Raw genomic sequence first — 19201 nt, forward strand, 5'->3', positions numbered from 1 at the left:
TTATTTAAGCGTACTTTACTTTCTTTTTTTAATTTAAATTAATATAGATTATAGAACACACTGATGTTTCTCTGACAATCGCCCATTTCTAAAAATTAGTTGTCTCATAGTTAAAAAATGTCCTACGCTCAAATAAATTTATTCGCTCAGCTGACGAGCTCTCCTAGGACTGTTTTCCAGCAAATCAATTAAACAACCAATCAAAGTTTAGTCAAAACTACAATTTAGAAAAAAAATTCAATTTTTGGACGAACTGAAGTGATTAGTGTTAATTAGCACTGTATATTTTTGAATTATGCGAGTGCAAAATTTTCAAATCAAATATTTTTATCAAATAATGTCAGGTCAGGTCAAAAAAATTAATTAGTATTAGAAGAGTTAGGATTTTTAGCACAAAAGTGACAAAAATATGCTTAAAATTCAAGCAAAGTATGCATAAAAATGCTCAAAAACTGTTAATATGCGTAAAATTATGGTCAAAACTTTACTGATTCTTTTTGAAAAGTCACCATTTTCTGAAAATTAGTGCAAAAGTGCCCTATGTTCAAATAAATTTATTTGCTCTGACATTGGAAACGTTTAAAAGCAAAATTCCCAGCAAATCATTAAACAATCAATAAAAAAACAAAAAAAAAAAATAAAGTCAAGTCAGATCACCTACTGGCGGGACTCCAGTTTTTTTTTTAGAGAAATTAGTTAGTTTTTTTAGTTTTTCACCGCAGTAATAATTATTTTATAATAATTTTTAATAGTTATTTAAGCGTACTTTAATTTCTTTTTTTAATTTAAATTAATATAGATTATAGAACACACTGATGTTTCTCTGACAATCGCCCATTTCTAAAAATTAGTTGTCTCATAGTTAAAAAAGTGTCCCACACTCAAATAAATTTATTCGCTCAGCTGACGAGCTCTCCTAGGACTGTTTTCCAGCAAATCAATTAAACAACCAATCAAAGTTTAGTCAAAACTACAATTTAGAAAAAAAACTCAATTTTTAGACGAACTGAAGTGATTAGTGTTAATTAGCACTGATTATTTTTGAATTATGCGAGTGCAAAATTTTCAAATCAAATATTTTTATCAAATAATGTCAGATCAGGTCAAAAAAATTAATTAGTATTAGAAGAGTTAGGATTTTTTAGCACAAAAGTGACAAAAATAAGCTTAAAATTCAAACAAATTATGCATAAAAATGCTCAAAAAGTGTTAATATGCGTAAAATTATGGTCAAAACTTTACTGATTCTTTTTGAAAAGTCACCATTTTCTGAAAATTAGTGCAAAAGTGCCCTATGTTCAAATAAATTTATTTGCTCTGACATTGGAAACGTTTAAAAGCAAAATTCCCAGCAAATCATTGAACAATCAATAAAAAAACAAAAAAAAAATAAAGTCAAGTCAGATCACCTACTGGCGGCACTCCAGTTTTTTTTTAGAGAAATTAATTAGTTTTTTTAGTTTTTCACCGCAGTAATAATTATTTTATAATAATTTTTAATAGTTATTTAAGCGTACTTTAATTTCTTTTTTTAATTTAAATTAATATAGATTATAGAACACACTGATGTTTCTCTAACAATCGCCCATTTCTAAAAATTAGTTGTCTCATAGTTAAAAAAGTGTCCTACACTCAAATAAATTTATTCGCTCAGTTGGAAAGCTATCCTAGGACTGTTTTCTAGCAAATCAATTAAACAACCAATTAACCTTTAGTCAAAAATACAATTTAGAAAAAAAAACTCAATTTTTGGACGAACTGAAGTGATTACTGTTAATTAGCACTGTATATTTTTGAATTATGCGAGTGCAAAATTTTCAAGTCGAATATTTTTATCAAATAATGTCAGGTCAGGTCAAAAAAATTAATTAGTATTAGAAGAGTTAGGATTTTTTATCACAAAAGTGACAAAAATATGCTTAAAATTTAAGCAAAGTATGCATAAAAATGCACAAAAACTGATAATATGCCTAAAATTATGCTCAAAACTTTACTGATACTTTTTGAAAAGTCACCATTTTCTGAAAATTAGTGCAAAAGTGCCCTTTGTTGAAATAAATTTATTTGTTCTGACATTGGAAACGTTTAAAAGCAAAATTTCCAGCAAATCATTGAACAATCAATAAAAAAACAAAAAAAAAATAAAGTCAAGTCAGATCACCTGCTGGCGGCACTCCAGTTTTTTTTTAGAGAAATTAATTAGTTTTTTTAGTTTTTCACCGCAGTAATAATTATTTTATAATATTTTTTTAATAGTTATTTAAGCGTACTTTAATATTTTTTTTAATTTAAATTAATATATATTATAGAACACACTGATGTTTCTCTAACAATCGCCCATTTCTAAAAATTAGTTGTCTCATAGTTAAAAAGTGTCCTTCGCTCAAATAAATTTATTCGCTCAGCTGACGAGCTCTCCTAGGACTGTTTTCCAGCAAATCAATTAAACAACCAATCAAAGTTTAGTCATAACTACAATTTAGAAAAAAAAACTCAATTTTTGGACGAACTGAAGTGATTAGTGTTAATTAGCACTGATTATTTTTGAATTATGCGAGTGCAAAATTTTCAAGTCGAATATTTTTATCAAATAATGTCAGGTCAGGTCAAAAAAATTAATTAGTATTAAAAGAGTTAGGATTTTTAAGCACAAAAGTGACAAAAATATGCTTAAAATTCAAGCAAAGTATGCATAAAAATGCTCAAAAACTGTTAATATGCGTAAAAATATGGGCAAAACTTTACTGATTCTTTTTGAAAAGTCACCATTTTCTGAAAATTAGTGCAAAAGTGCCCTACGTTCAAATAAATTTATTTGCTCTGACATTGGAAACGTTTAAAAGCAAAATTCCCAGCAAATCATTGAACAATCAATAAAAAAACAAAAAAAAATAAAGTCAAGTCAGATCACCTACTGGCGGCACTCCAGTTTTTTTTTAGAGAAATTAATTGTTTTTTTTAGTTTTTCACCGCAGTAATAATTATTTTATAATAATTTTTAATAGTTATTTAAGCGTACTTTACTTTCTTTTTTTAATTTAAATTAATATAGATTATAGAACACACTGATGTTTCTCTAACAATCGCCCATTTCTAAAAATTAGTTGTCTCATAGTTAAAAAAGTGTCCTACGCTCAAATAAATTTATTCGCTCAGCTGACGAGCTCCTAGGACTGTTTTCCAGCAAATCAATTAAACAACCAATCAACCTTTAGTCAAAAATACAATTTAGAAAAAAAAACTCAATTTTTGGACGAACTGAAGTGATTACTGTTAATTAGCACTGTATATTTTTGAATTATGCGAGTGCAAAATTTTCAAATCAAATATTTTTATCAAATAATGTCAGGTTAGGTCAAAAAAATTAATTAGTATTAGAAGAGTTAGGATTTTTTAGCACAAAAGTGACAAAAAGAAGCTTAAAATTCAAGCAAAGTATGCATAAAAAGGCACAAAAACTGTTAATATGCCTTATTTATTATATATATTTATTATATATAATTATTTTATATATTTGCTTTGACATTGGAAATGTAAATCATTATAAAAAATAAAGTCAAGTATAACTGGAGTTAATTAACCCAAAATTTTGAACTCATCCGATTTTTTCCCGAGAGACTCACCTTCTGTGGTTGTTCCATATGTTGAAAACGACCAAAGCGATCGCTATGACTATGCCCACACTGGAAATAACACACATGCAAATAAAAAGTGGCAAGGTAACGGTCCGTAATACATTTCGTATGATTGTTCTGTCTTGAGGCACTTTTCCACCTGAAAAACACAAAAAACCAAGTCACTGTCTAGACGAAACATTTATTCATAAAAGTCCAGTCCCAGAAAAATTGATTTTATTACCGTGTCGAAGACTGGAACAGATCAAGTCTCCAGTGGCCAAAGGTCAGAAGTTGGAGGTTGTATTGTTGGCCTGAACTTTATTTATAGAGACAGATGTAAACCACACAAAGCTCGGAAAAATTGCAAACAAAATCGATCGCAATTAACTGCGCGCTTGCAATAATTTATTGTTTCAAACATCGAACTGTATAATAACTGCATGATGCTAACAAAACACTAATTAATTCACTTGTTTACTTTGGTTTTTTCTTACAAATTATACAAAAACATGTTTGGACTCGCTGTTATGCAAATGCTAATGGAGCTTTATCCTTTTTAAGTGCTTCCAGTGTATTATTATTAAAACTAAACTATATTTTTCGTGACAGCGCAGCAACGTAATCCCTCAGCTAACAAGTTAACATAATACAATTTTAAATACTTTGACTAAAAATAAACTCAAATAAATTTATTCGTTCGAAAAATATGCGTTTTCGTCAGAGTTAAATTTACCAAAATCAGAAATAGAATATTGTATGACATCTCCACCTTTGATGCACTTTATAATTAAGAAAAAAAGTGAGCTGTGCTTCCTAGAATCATTAAAACATCAAAGAAACCATAAATCTCCTTCGGTTGTTATTTTTCCTCCAGAGTAGAGAGCTTAGATGCACCAAGCGTTGGAGTGAACTTATTATAGCAATATTATCTTGTAGTTCTATTATTTATAATATAATAATAATAATAATAATAATAATAATATAATATTTATAAATCTATACTCATTGCAATTTTAATTTACTTTAAAACTAAACTAACAACACTCTAAAACTAATTAAAAAAAATAGTCAGAAAAAAATAAAACTCAGAAACTCGAAATGTCATGGAGAAATTTACAGAACAATGTTTCGAAGGAAAATGATTTTCACTCACTTGTACCTGCATTTATACCAGTGGCCTGAAAAGGGTTGTTGGGTGTATTTGCTTGTCCATATAACAGACCAAACCAATATTAATTTCCCAAAAATAGGATTTATGAAGTTTACCAAAATCAGTTCATTACTGAAAACTTGATAAAGTGCTCTACAAACGTAAAAGTAACAAAATTTCCAATTTTTCTCAAAACATGGTAAATTTAACTAAATCAAAGTCACATCATATTTGAAAAAAAATACATCAATTCTCAGCTTAAAATAATATAATTTTCCACGTAATTAGGTCGCAGTATCATGGAAGCGATGTACTTTTCTAATTGCGCGGCCTAAGTTTTGAACCCAAGGGCTGCCAGTGACTCAAATTCGAGACAAATAATCGTTTTTTCCAGAAAAGAGGTGACAAAGACGTGTCTACGGGGAACTGGCTGGATTATATACCTGGTTTGTTACTCCGTCCCCCAAATATTTAAATATTTATTTATCACCGGAGTAATTAATGACCGACCAATATTATTTCAAACGCATTCTCATAAATAAACTTTCGTCCTTTGTACCAGAAATAAAAGCAAAACATTTATTTAGGCACCTTGTATTTTTAATGAAATCACAATTTTCATTTATTCATTATGTTTATCCCAAAGAAATTTTAAAATCTCTGAAATCTTCTCTTATAAAGCCATGTATTAGACATCTGTTTGCATCGTCAGAGGTGATCATAAATTATTGAAGTCCGGGTCTAATTGTTTGCGGTTACTTTTTATGGAAGAGTTGTAAATTATCACTTGCTCACTCGATTTTCGATTGCAAATACGGCTACCTCTGAGGAGGTATTATTTACAAACATTTTTTCATCGGACTTGAAATTATCGGGTTAAACAACAAGAACAAATTTATTGGCCATTTAAAAAATTCGAAAAACTTCTTAAAATGCGTTTTCTAGAAATCCTTAACTTTATTTATTAGAGTTTGTAGGTAACCTATCGCATATCTAAAATGGCCGATAAACAGGAAAAAAATCCCTTTTACATGATACCAAGTTCATTAAAATATGTTTGATAGTTTTTGAGATTTCACTCTTAATAGCTACAATTACTGTAAATACTTTTCCTAAAGCTGCTGAATTTTGCACACAGCGCTGGGAAAGTTACACAGAAATCGTCCTGTTTACACATAATGAATATTTATTGTTGTTGTTACGTTAGGCGGCGTGTAAACAGGCGTTTATCTCAAAAAATAATGTAAACTTGCTCCTTGGGGCTATTTTTGTAGGTGAAGATCTGGCTTGATGACATAGGCAATATTAAAGTTAGTTGAAAAATTGCCTTAATGACCAAGAGGTGATCAATCAAGCGCATGTTTCATTACTTTCGCGTCGTTTTTTATCCAATACTTCATCAAGAGTGATCAAAGCTATCAAAGATTTTCCTTTATGGCCGTAATAGCTCTCGATTTTGTTTTATTTCACTTTAATTGATCGGTGCATTTTTGGTCTTGTAACATACTTTAGTACGAAATAAGGTAATTAGGAGCAGCATATTTCTGATTTATCTTCAAAGGCGTGATATGCATATTAATGGAAGTTAAGATAAATTTCCGAGATAAGGCGTTTTACGGTATTTTAGAAGTTTCATGTCTTGCAGCGACATTGCGTCATATATTTAACTTAGAGGCTGTCAGAAAAAAACACTATTTCTGATACAAGGAAAACTAATTTTACAAAAAACTAACTTCTTTAATTACTTTATCCTATTGTATTGAAGTTTTTTTTTTCAATTAGAACTGAACTTCTTTAATTTTTTTCAAATATATAACATCCATCTCTCTCGGAGACATTTTGACTGACTTAGGTTCTAAAGTAAGTTTAAAACAAAAATAAAATTTATACTTCTTCTTATATTTTTAAAATGTTGCAAATACAGTTAAAGATAAAACGAAAATGTACAAAAATTTTAGAGAATTAAATTCCCCACAAAAAATAATTGAAAAATAACTGAAGGCTCCTACAATCAAATAAATTTATTTGCTCTATCAACGGAGTTAGAACTGTTTAAAGCAATCATTTAAGCAATCAACCTGGCTGATTGGTCACGAACATAATTTACTTTAAAATAGAAAAAAACTACTCAAATTCAAAAGTAAATTTCAAAAATAATTTAAAATTCGTCCCAAATTTTTTAAAACGTTGCAAATAAAGTTAAAAATAACACTGAAATTTAAAAAAAAATGTAGAGAATTAAATTTCTTAGGAAAAATTAATTGTAAAATAACTGAAGAGTCCTACGATCAAATAATTTATTTGCTTTATAAAAGGACTCAGTTAAAACTGTTTAAGGCATTTACTTAAGCAATCAAGCTGGCTGATTGGTCACGGACATAATTTACTTTAAAATAGGAAAAAATTACTCAAATTTAAAAGTAAATTTCAAAAATAATTTACAATTCGTCCCAAATTTTTCAAAACGTTGCAAATAAAGTTAAAAATAACACTTAAATTAAAAAAAAATGTAGAAAATTAAATTTCTTACGAAAAATTAATTGTAAAATAACTGAAGGGTCCTACAATCAAATAAATTTATTTGCTCTATTAAAGGACTCCGTTAAAACTGTTTAAAGCAATTATTTGAGCAATCAAGCCGGCTGATTAGTCACGGCCATAATTTACTTTAAAATAGGAAAAAATTACTCAAATTTAAAAATAAATTTCAAAAATAATTTACAATTCGTCCCAAATTTTTCAAAACGTTGCAAATAAAGTTAAAGATAACACTTAAATTAAAAAAAAATGTAGAGAAACAAATTTTCTACAAAAAATTAATTGTAAAATAACTGAAGGGTCCTATGATCCAATAAATTTATTTGCTTTATTAAAGGACTCCGTTAAAACTGTTTAAAGTAATTATTTAAACAATCCAGCTGGCTGATTGGTCACGGACATAATTTACTTTAAAATAGAAAAAAACTTCTCAACTTCAAAAGTAAATTTCAAAAATTATTTAAAATTTGCCTAAAATTTTTCAAAACGTTGCAAATAAAGTTAAAAATAACACTAAAATGTAAAAAACATTCTCGAGAAATAAATTTCCTACAAAAAATTAATCGTAACCAAAGGATCCTACGTTCAAATAAATTTATTTTCTCTATTAAAGGACTCTTAAAACTGTTTATGAGCAATTATGTAAGCAATCAAACTGGTTGTAAATTGTAAATTTAAAAAAAAACAAAATTTATCCTTGGTGCCATATTTTTCAAAACGTTTGCAAACGCGGTGAAAGAACAAAAACAAAAACGTAAAAAACCTGTAGAATTGTGGTTTTCAATTAGTGTAAGAATGGAGCAAATTGGATTCGTGTAAAGAAAAGACTCAATCAGCGCTTGGCTTTATTCAGTAATTTTGGGAAAGTAGCAATCGCTCTTCCATAAATCACTCGTTTAATAAAATATTAACGGCATAATGGAAGGTAATAAAACACAACACAACGAACGTACTCCCATTGTGTACATGCTAGCGAAACTTTATCTTGAATGATGGTCATAGATATAAACCTGTCAGTGCCGTAGTGGCAAGCTGAAGTAAATCCTTCCTCAACCCTTTCTCTTTATGTAACTGGATTGAATGAAGCGAACGCTTCATGCACTCAGTCACGCAATCGTGTCTTATTTTTGTTGTTTGCACGTTAAAAGTAACGTTTTTGCAACTTAATTATTGTTTCTTTTTTTTTACGTTATTTTCACGTTAGTGTGCTTACTGGGCTCCGTAAAAGAAAAGAAAAAATAGTATGTAAATGATAAAAAAATAATAATAGAAAGAAAAACAGAAATAAATGATATACAGGACAAAATAGGTGGAAAAGAAGTGAAGAAAGAAAACATTAGAAAAGACAAAACAAGAAAAAAACAGTTTCTTTCTTTACATTATTTTCACATTAGTAGTATGTTTACTGGGCTCTGTGAAAGAGAAGAAAGGAGAGTAGGTAAATAATAAAGAAAAAAATATTAGAAAGAAAAACGGGAATAAATGATATGCAGGACAAAATAGGTGGAAAAGAAGTGTAAAAAGAAAACATCAAAAAAGAAACGTAGACAAAACAAGAAAAAAAAACGAAAAAAACAAAAAAAAACAAAAAGATAAACAATAAGATGAAAAACAGTGACAAAAAGAAGAGATGTGACAACAATAACAAAAATGTGCTTATTCAACGTTAAAAGTAACGTTTTTGCAACCTAATTATTGTTTCTTTTTTTTACGTTATTTTCACGTTAGTGTGCTTACTGGGCTCCGTAAAAGAAAAGAAAAAATAGTATGTAAATGATAAAAAAATAATAATAGAAAGAAAAACAGAAATAAATGATATACAGGACAAAATAGGTGGAAAAGAAGTGAAGAAAGAAAACATTAGAAAAGACAAAACAAGAAAAAAACAGTTTCTTTCTTTACATTATTTTCACATTAGTAGTATGTTTACTGGGCTCTGTGAAAGAGAAGAAAGGAGAGTAGGTAAATAATAAAGAAAAAAATATTAGAAAGAAAAACGGGAATAAATGATATGCAGGACAAAATAGGTGGAAAAGAAGTGTAAAAAGAAAACATCAAAAAAGAAACGTAGACAAAACAAGAAAAAAAAACGAAAAAAAACAAAAAGATAAACAATAAGAAGAAAAACGGTGACAAAAAGAAGAGATGTGACAACAATAACAAAAATGTGCTTATTCAACGTTAAAAGTAACGTTTTTGCAACCTAATTATTGTTTCTTTTTTTTACGTTATTTTCACGTTAGTGTGCTTACTGGGCTCCGTAAAAGAAAAGAAAAAATAGTATGTAAATGATAAAAAAATAATAGTAGAAAGAAAAACAGAAATAAATGATATACAGGACAAAATAGGTGGAAAAGAAGTGAAGAAAGAAAACATCAGAAAAGAAACAAAGACAAAACAAGAAAAAAACAGTTGATTTCTTTACGTTATTTTCACATTAGTATGTTTACTGGACTCCGTGAAAGAGAAGAAAGGAGAGTAGGTAAATAATAAAGAAAAAAATATTAGAAAGAAAAACGAGAATAAATGATATGCAGGACAAAATAGGTAAAAAAGAAGTGTAAAAAAAACATTAAAAAAAAACATAGACAAAACAAGAAAAAAAACGAAAAAAAAGAGAAAAAAACAAAAAGATAAGCAAAAAGAAGAAAAACGGTGACAAAAAGAAGAGATGTGACAACAATAACAAAAATGTGCTTATTCAACGTTAAAAGTAACGTTTTTGCAACCTAACGTTTTTTTCTTTACGTTATTTTCACATTCGTGTGTTTACTGGGTTCCGTGATTGAGAAGAAAAGAAAGTAGGTAAATGATAAAAAAATAATAGAAAAAAAACAGGAATAAATGATGTGCAGGACAAAAATAAATGGAAAAGAAGTGAAAAAAGAAAACTTTAGAAAAGAAACAAAGACAAAGCAAGAAGAAAACAGAAAAAAGAGAATGAAGCGAACGCTTTATGCACTCAGTCACGCAATAAATGATATGCAGGACAAAATAGGTGGAAAAGAAGTGTAAAAAGAAAAAATTAAAAAAGAAACAAAAAGAAAACAAGAAAAAAAACGAAAAAAAGAAAAAAAAACAAAAAGATAAACAAAAAGAAGAAAAACGGTGCCAAAAAGAAGAGATGTGACAACAATAACAAAAATGTGCTTATTCAACGTTAAAAGTTACGTTTTTGCAACCTAATTAACGTTTGTTTCTTAACGTTATTTTCACATTAGTGTGTTTACTAGATTCCGTGATAGAGAAGAAAAGAAAGTAGGTAAATGATAAAAAAAATAATAGAAAAAAACAGGAATAAATGATATGCAGGACAAAATAGGTGAAAAAGAAGTGAAAAAAGAAAAGAAACAAAGACAAAGCAAGAAGAAAACAGAAAAAAGAGAATGAAGCGAACGCTTTATGCACTCAGTCACGCAATCGTGTCTTATTTTTGTTGTTTGCACGTTTTCCATCAATGGCAAACCGTTGATTAAAATTGGAAATTATGTTAATTGGCTTTTAAACGCGATAAAGCTCAGGTCGGTAACAAAGTTTGCAATTCAATAACCTCGGAACGTTCCTGCTAATCCTTGGGCTTAAATTCTCTCAAACGCCAAATAAATAAAAGCCACTTTACTCACCATGCCAGACCTCTCGATCGAACCAAGTAAGATTATCCGCTTGTGTGTCGTAATAACCCAGCACCACATAGTTACCATTTATAACTTGCTCGATTTGAGTCAGGGCGATTCGGTCGCCCTGTGAGCTGAACGCTACGTAACCCTGGAACAGGAGCTCAATCAGGCAACTCTTTGGGACGCCTTGTTATGATACGAGACGATATATTGGAGGTTTACGACTTTTCTGGAGACGAACTGGCTTTGATTTATTACAATATCGCACAAATAGCGACGAAAACAAGGCTTTTTTGGGTTTTAATTTACTTCCAACATTTTTGCAAATTTTGTTTATTTCCTTCTTATGAATTGAGTCAGACTTTGAGGAGGAAAAATAGCTAAAAAGTGTCTTACGCTCAAATAAATTTTTCTTCGCTGTGTTAATGGACTCTGATGGAACTGTTTGAGCGCAAAATTTCAACCAAATGAGCAATAAATAGATCAACGTTGCTCTCTTCTCAATAAAAAACAAATTAAAAAAAAATAAATTCATCTTTGGAATTTGGAATTCCTGGAATTTTGATGATTTTTTTGTAATAATTTAGTGTAATTACTATGTGAGATTGTTTAAAATCAAAATTTTAGAACGATCGGAATTATATTGGAATTACAGAGATTACTTTGGAATTAATAGAATTAATTAGGAATTACTATGGATTTTTTAAATTATTAAGATTCTTTTAATAGTTGAGGGATTTTATTTTTAAATTTGTTTAAAATTAGGTACTTGGATTTACTTGAATTGCTTTGAACTACCTACTAGAATTAGGTATAGGATTTTTTTGGAATTAAATAATAATAATAATAATAGCTTTATTTCCAAGGGGTTAGCAACCAATTACAGGAAATACAAATAACCAAAATACAAAAAAAAACAAAAGGTGCTTATAACATAATAACACGAAATGAAAGAAAAATAAATAAACACATAAATAAAAAAATAAAAATATACTTAAATAACAAGTGATACAAAAATATAAAACAAAGTTCTTACTTTGTTTGTAAAGTAATAACAAAATATATACAAAAATAGGTGTAAACAACAAAAAAAAACAACAGATGTCATAATTTATTTTAATAATAAAATAATAACATTTATAAAACTTTTAGAAAGAACATTTGTTCTAACTTTATCATTATTATATTTCTTTTTTTATTACTATGTCTTATAGGGATTCTTTTTCGAACTATCCGAGTTTGCTATGAATAGAAAATAAATTCCTTAAAACTATTATTTAAGATAATGTTAAATTACAGCAATTATTTTTAAATTACGAAAGTTTAAGTTAATCTGGAATTTCTAAAAACTGTCAAAATTATTCGGAATTTCTGAAATTATTTTCTAATTCTAAAATTAATTTGAAATTACGGGAATTAATTCCAAATTAATTAAATGCAATTTAAATTACTATTAATCGAAATTGTTGGAATTATTGAGGAATTATTCGAAATTAATACGAAATTACATGAATTATTTTGGAATTACAAAAATTAAACTGAAATTATTGTAGTTATAACTCTGAATAATTATTCTTGAATTATTATAAACAAATTATTGCAAATTGTTAAAGTTAATTCCTGAATTATTTGAGATTACTTAAAATGGAAATTAAGTAGAACCGCTTACAACTATCGCAATTAATTTGGAATAATTTCTTGTATTATTGCGAAATTAAGAAAATTAATTGTAAATTATTAAAATGTTAAATTTGAAATTGGGGTGAATTTCTTAAAACTATCGGAATTTATTTAGAATTACATTGAAATTATGAAAAGTGGTCGTAATTACAAAAAATTAAGTTGAAATTACGCGAACTAAGTGAAAATTATTAAAATTAATCTGAAATTCATCATTAGAATTAGAGATATTTTGTTAGAAGTTTTCAAAACTACTGCAACTATGTAATTGCAAATTACTGATTTTTTTGGATCTACTGAAATGCTTGGAATTATAAAAATTACTGTAGATTATTATCGGAATTAAGAATTTTTTTATATTTAGTGGATTTTTTTTTAAATTAATCCGAAATTAACAAAAATTAAGTTTGAAATTACAGGAATTATTTGGTATTAAGAAAATTAATTTTAGCTTGCTATTAAGTGGCATTATTGGAATTATTTAAGGAATTATCTGAATTTATTTGGAAGAAAAATTACGTTGAATTTTTTAAAAGAGTCCGAGTTAATACGAAATTGTGAGAATTAATAATGTGGAATTACTACAAAAAGATTATTGCAATTGTTAGAATTCTTGAATTATCTGAAAATTAAGTAGAATTACTTACAACTATCCCAATTAATTTGTAATAATTTCCTTAATTCATTTCTTTGAATTTCTTAAATTTATGTTAAACCTAAAATCAGGGTGAATTTCTTAGAATTATCGGAATTAATTTAAAATTACAAGAATTATATTGAAATTACGAAAAGTGGTCGTAATTACGAAAATTTAAGTTGAAATTACACTAATTAATTAATTAAAATTAATAAACTAAAAAACTAATTAAAAGTTATTGACGTTAATCTGAAATTCATCATTAGAATTACTGGTATTTTGTCGTAAATTTTCAGAATTACTGGAATTATGAAATTGCAAATTACTGATTTTTTTAGATTTACTGGAATGTTTGGAATTATAAAAATTACTGTGGATTATTATCGGAACTACGGATTTTTTTATACTTAGTAGAATTCTTTTTAAATTGAAACAAGATTACTTAGAAGGGAAATTAAGTTTGAAATTACAGGAATTAATTTGGAATTAATAAAATTAATTTTAGCTTGCTATTGAGTGGAGTTATTGGAGTTGTTTGAGGAATTATCCGAGTTTATTTGGAAGAAAAAATTCGTTGAATTTAAAAAAAGATCGGAATTAATACGAAATTGTGAGAATTATTTTGAAATTACAAAAATTAATTGAAATTATTTATTCCATTATAACAGAAATTAAGTTGAATTTCTTACAACTATCGCACTTACAAGAAATTATTGTGGTAATAAAAAAATTAATTATAAAATTATAAATTATAAATTATAAAATTAAGTTGGAATTACAAAAATTAATACTGAATTATTTGAATGACTCTTGAAATTACTGAAATTTCAGTATCTGAAAATATTTTGATTTCTAATGAACATGAAATGTTAGGTCAAACGAAAAAAAGTGTTTGTAATTGAAAAAACCAGCCTAAAACCAATTACATCTGTTTTCGCAATCCTTTCAATTTCCTTTTCGTATCCGAGCCACGTCCACAGCCTCTTTTCAAACAGATTCGTTCGTTTTATTTAATTTTCAAACAATGTACCGCACGCACATTCGTGGGATGTCCAATCTCGAGTTTTCGATGGTAATAGAGTGTGACGAGCATCGTGTTAAATTTACTCGACCGTGGTCACCTGAGAAAGCGCCTTTTGAGTGCGGAAAATTGCAAAGGTTAAAGGGTTGCCTCCGTTTAATTAAACAAAGTGGAGTGTCGGATTAATTAATCAATTATCAACCGTTTAAAAAAAAACATCCAACTTACGGAAATTCCCAAGAATTGAGTCGAGTTGATGGCTGAGTAAATATCGTCGGCTATTTCCTTATTATTGTAATTAAATTCCTTCAAGCTTTTGCCATATTTGTGCAGACGGTCCATGGTTTTATTAAACGCTGCGGAGGCAAATCGTACAAAATCAACCAAAAAAAAAGGAAAAATACCTAAAGCGACCGACCAGACGGCATCGTAGGCCAGAGGAGCCTCCTGATATCCTTCAGGATAACGCTGGTTATCGATCTTGTATCCTTCTTTCCGCAGGACTTGATTCAGGCGCAGCCGGAAGTCCTCCGAGGTCATCCCCGAAATGGTCCTTTCGTTGAGATTCTGGTTCCACATAAGCGCTTCCGTGGTCAGATGACCCTCTGCAGCTTCCCGCATCTGCTCCAAGCTACATTCGATGTTTTCCTCCTCCAGGTTCACCTCAAACCAATTGTCCTCATACCAACCTGAAACAAAAAAAATTGCGGGGGTTGGTAACGAAGATAATCAAGATCGAGGGCGCTTATCGACTTGCATTATTCAGCCGGAAGTCGAGCGAGAAAAAATGGAAACGTGGGAGAAATGTCGACGACTTGGCGAATTACGGCTTTTCTGCAAATAGAGGGTGACGCGAAAAACAACCCCAACGCGATTTTTTTTCGGGGAGAAAGTCTCGAACCGGAAATATTTTCTGCTAAAAGTATAATATAATAAATAACGTTTTTTTAACGTTACAATTAGTCGTATGATTACGTTTGCTTTTAACGTTTTTTTTACGTAGTTTAAAAACCACCTTTATCTTTTTTACCAATTTTTAACGTTTAAAGTACGTCTCAGCTTAACGTTGTATTTAGAGAGGATAATGTTATTTTGTACACAAAATAACGTTTTTTTAACGTTACAAGTGGTTATATGATTACGTTTGCTTTTAACGTTTATTTTACGTAGTTTAAAAACCACTTTTATCCTTTTTACCAATTTCCAACGTTTAAATAACGTCTCAAATTAACGTTGTATTTAGAGAGGATAATGTTATGTTGTACACAAAATAACGTTTTTTTAACGTTACAAGTGGTTATATGATTACGTTTGCTTTTAACGTTTTTTTTACGTTGTTTAAAAACCACCTTTATCCTTTTTACCAATTTTCAACGTTTAAATAACGTCTCAACTTAACGTTGTATTACGTAAAAAACGTAAAAGAACTTTAACGTTATTAATAAACGTATTTACTAACGTTTGTTTTAAACGTATAATTAACGTTTCAAGAAACTGAATTTGGTTTTACTAATGCTGTCTAACGTTAATCTAACGTTGTAGAACAAAATATAAATAAACGTTGCTTGTTGACGTTTATCTCTGGTTTTGTATTTAGTTTAAATCGTTTAAATAGTTACTAAAAAAAACGTTAATGTTTTACGTTGCAAATAACAGACATTTTTACGTTGATTCAACGATAAAAATAACGTTTTTGCGACCCAGTTAATGTTTCTTTTTTTACGTTATTTTCACGTTAGTGTGCTTACTGAGCTCCGTAAAAGAAAAGAAAAAAAAGTAGATAAACGATAAAGAAAAAAATAATAGAAAGAAAAACATAAAAAATATGCAGAACAAAATAGATAGAAATGAAGTGAAAAAAAAACATTAGAAAAGAAACAAAGACAAAACAAAAAAACAGTTTCTTTCTTTACGTTATTTTCACATTAGTGTGTTTACTGGACTCCGGGAAAGAGAAGAAAGGAGAGTAGGTAAATGATAAAGAAAAAAATAGAAAAAAATATTAGAAAGAAAAACGGAAATAAATGATATGCAGGACGAAATAGGTGGAAAAAAAGTGAAGAAAGAAAACATTAAGAAAGAAACAAAACCAAAACAAGAAAAAAAACGGAAAGAAGAAAAGAAAAAACTAAAAGATGAAAAACAAGAAGAAAAATAGTGACAAAAAGAAAACATGTTGCTGATTCAACGTTAAAAGTAACGATTTTGCAACCTAACTAACGTTTCTTTTTAACGTTATTTTCACATTAGTGTGTTTACTGGACTCCATGATAGAGAAAAAAAGAAAGTAGTTAAATAATAAAGAAAAAAATAATAGAAAAAAAACAGGAATAAATGATATGCGGAACAATATAGGTAGAAAAGAAGTAAAGAAAAAAAATTAGAAATGAAACAAAGACAAAACAAGAAGAAAAACAGGAAGAAGAGAAAAAAAAACAAAAAAAAGAAAAACGGTGACAAAAAGAAGAGATGTGACAACAATAACAAATATGTGCTGATTCCACGTTAAAAGTAACGTTTTTACAACCTAAGTAACGTTTCTTTCTTTACGTTATTTTTACGTTAGTGTGCTTACTGAGAGGATAATTTATAAGAAAATAAAACATTGTAAAATATTTATACGTGGTTTCGCACTGAGTTCAAAAAGCCCATTATTAACCATTAAATAATTGAAAAATAAATAAAAAAAATGTAGCTTTTAACACCGATGTTTTTAATATTTACATTTTAGAATAATTTCGATCGTCTTGATTAGATTTTGTCGGTCATGTGTGTCATTTATTCGTGTATTTTCTGAAAATTGCACTAATATCCGGCCATGGTGTCGTGAAATATAAAGCGAAAGGCGACATGAGAATTTATGTAAAAATTACTTCCAGGAAATGAAGGCAATTTCGAATAAATGGAAAAGGGAGAAAGTGAAAAAATAATCCCGGCCTTGTTGGTTTTACTAAGTTTTATCCAACTTTCATAATAAAAATTCTATCTGGAAAATTTCCGACAATGTTAAGCGCCCTAGTCGATTATTACTTCAATTTGGAACGAGTCGGAAATTCTAGTATAAAAAGGTGGAATCGTTTTTTCTCTCTTTTCTCCTTTTTTGGTGAACTACGGAAAATTGCTAAAATACCTGTCTGAGCTCGAATACGAATAATTAAAGTTGGAAAACTCGAATGAAATGTGGTGGCGCAAAACTGGTACACGTGTTTGGGGATTTCTGACATTTATATGCTATATAACAGGCACATTTGCAAATTGCTGTCGATAAATTTTAAAGCAACATATCGGCATTAAACTGCAATTATTTTATCTGTGCGGTGGCGCCGGTAAATTTGATTAATGCAGAACTAAACGACTAACTTAAATTATTCAGGACAATGATGCCTAAAAACTGCTTATTTTTTTAATTTTTTCATAAACCCATGTAAAATGATCCGGGGAAGCGACTGGCGTCGAAAAAATCGCAAAATTCCCAATACTTTTTTTATAATATAATATAATATATGATAATATATAATATAAAAGATAAAATATAAAATTTAAAATTTAAAATATAAAATATAAAATATAAAATATAAAATATAAAATATAAAATATAAAATATAAAATATAAAATATAAAATATAAAATATAAAATATAAAATATAAAATATAAAATATAAAATATAAAATATAAAATATAAAATATAAAATATAAAATATAAAATATAAAATATAAAATATAAAATATAAAATATAAAATATAAAATATAAAATATAAAATATAAAATATAAAATATAAAATATAAAATATAAAATATAAAATATAAAATATAAAATATAAAATATAAAATATAAAATATAAAATATAAAATATAAAATATAAAATATAAAATATAAAATATAAAATATAAAATATAAAATATAAAATATAAAATATAAAATATAAAATATTCAAGAATTATTGTCTGGCAAATATTTTTTTGCTAATTCACCAAATGTTTGGTCATCAACTCGAGTTTTGCTGACTTGTTAGGTAGCAAAAATCATCATGATTTGTCTTTCCTTTAAAATCAGCAAATCATCACTACTTTTAAATGTGAAAAATATTGCTGTGTAATTGTTTCTTTCCTTATTCATCTTTTTGGACAGTTTTTAAAAATCAGAGCGAAAAGTGCAAGTCACTGTATTTACAACTGATATCTAGTTGTTTAAATTGGGTCCCGATATCTATGATAGTGAACACTAGATCTAGAAGTGCACTTAGTACACATCTAAACTGTCGGCTTTCTCATGAAATTATCAACAGCTGATTGATAACACTTGACATTTGTTATTTTTGGCTCGATTACCAATTAACAGAAGACAGAAGCAAAAATTCCAATTCCAGTTTGTAAATTTCACACAGCCATTTAGATTAGAGATATTTTTTTTTCAACCCTTGGTGTGTAAAACACGTATCGTGTCTGTTACAAGCATGTAGGTCGGCTATCAGATAGCTGCAGCAATTTCTCACAGCTCTAACGCTGAAAGCAGCTTTAGTCTAATAAAATTTTCATTAGTTATGGATAAATGTGAAATGGTCTGGTTGAAACCAATGCCGCCTATGATTATTAAATTAGGGAATTGATCTGATAACCTTGCCGCCAACATAAATACTATTAATAGTCGTGGCTAAATTGGAAATCCAGGACCGGATCGAAAGCAAATTGGAAACTGTTTACACAGAGCGCACAAAAGCGCACGAATGTTTGCCTGAAAGGGGACAAACAGGTCTAATTGAAGACTGTGCCGGAAATAAATCTTATTCCTTTTGAAAAGCCAGTTTATTCGGAAGCTAAGCGGTTTTCTACCCTTAAAAATTAAATAGTTCCGACTTTTCAGCAACAATAAATTACCAATAACGTGAGTGGTTACTGAAAGCCCGCTCGTCAGAATGGAATTAATCTGGTCAGGCTCTAT

The 19201-nt window shown here is 28.3% G+C and overlaps 1 protein-coding gene across 6 annotated transcripts in view; it reads right to left on the minus strand.

Annotated features, from left to right (window-relative positions):
• GABA-B-R1 (metabotropic GABA-B receptor subtype 1) overlaps positions 1-19201 on the minus strand; it is a 170828-nt gene that overhangs the window by 14113 nt on the left and 137514 nt on the right. For 3 of the 6 annotated variants that reach the window (XM_064357713.1, XM_064357714.1, XM_064357717.1), the window contains exons 5-7: positions 14489-14949; positions 10929-11070; positions 3624-3774 (exon numbers count right to left, since the gene is read on the minus strand). In XM_064357713.1, the coding sequence (XP_064213783.1) occupies positions 3624-3774; positions 10929-11070; positions 14489-14949 (754 nt within the window). 6 annotated transcript variants of the gene reach the window in all.

This window comes from Tribolium castaneum, chromosome 7 (genome assembly GCF_031307605.1).
Source record: "Tribolium castaneum strain GA2 chromosome 7, icTriCast1.1, whole genome shotgun sequence".
NCBI lineage: Eukaryota > Metazoa > Arthropoda > Insecta > Coleoptera > Tenebrionidae > Tribolium > Tribolium castaneum.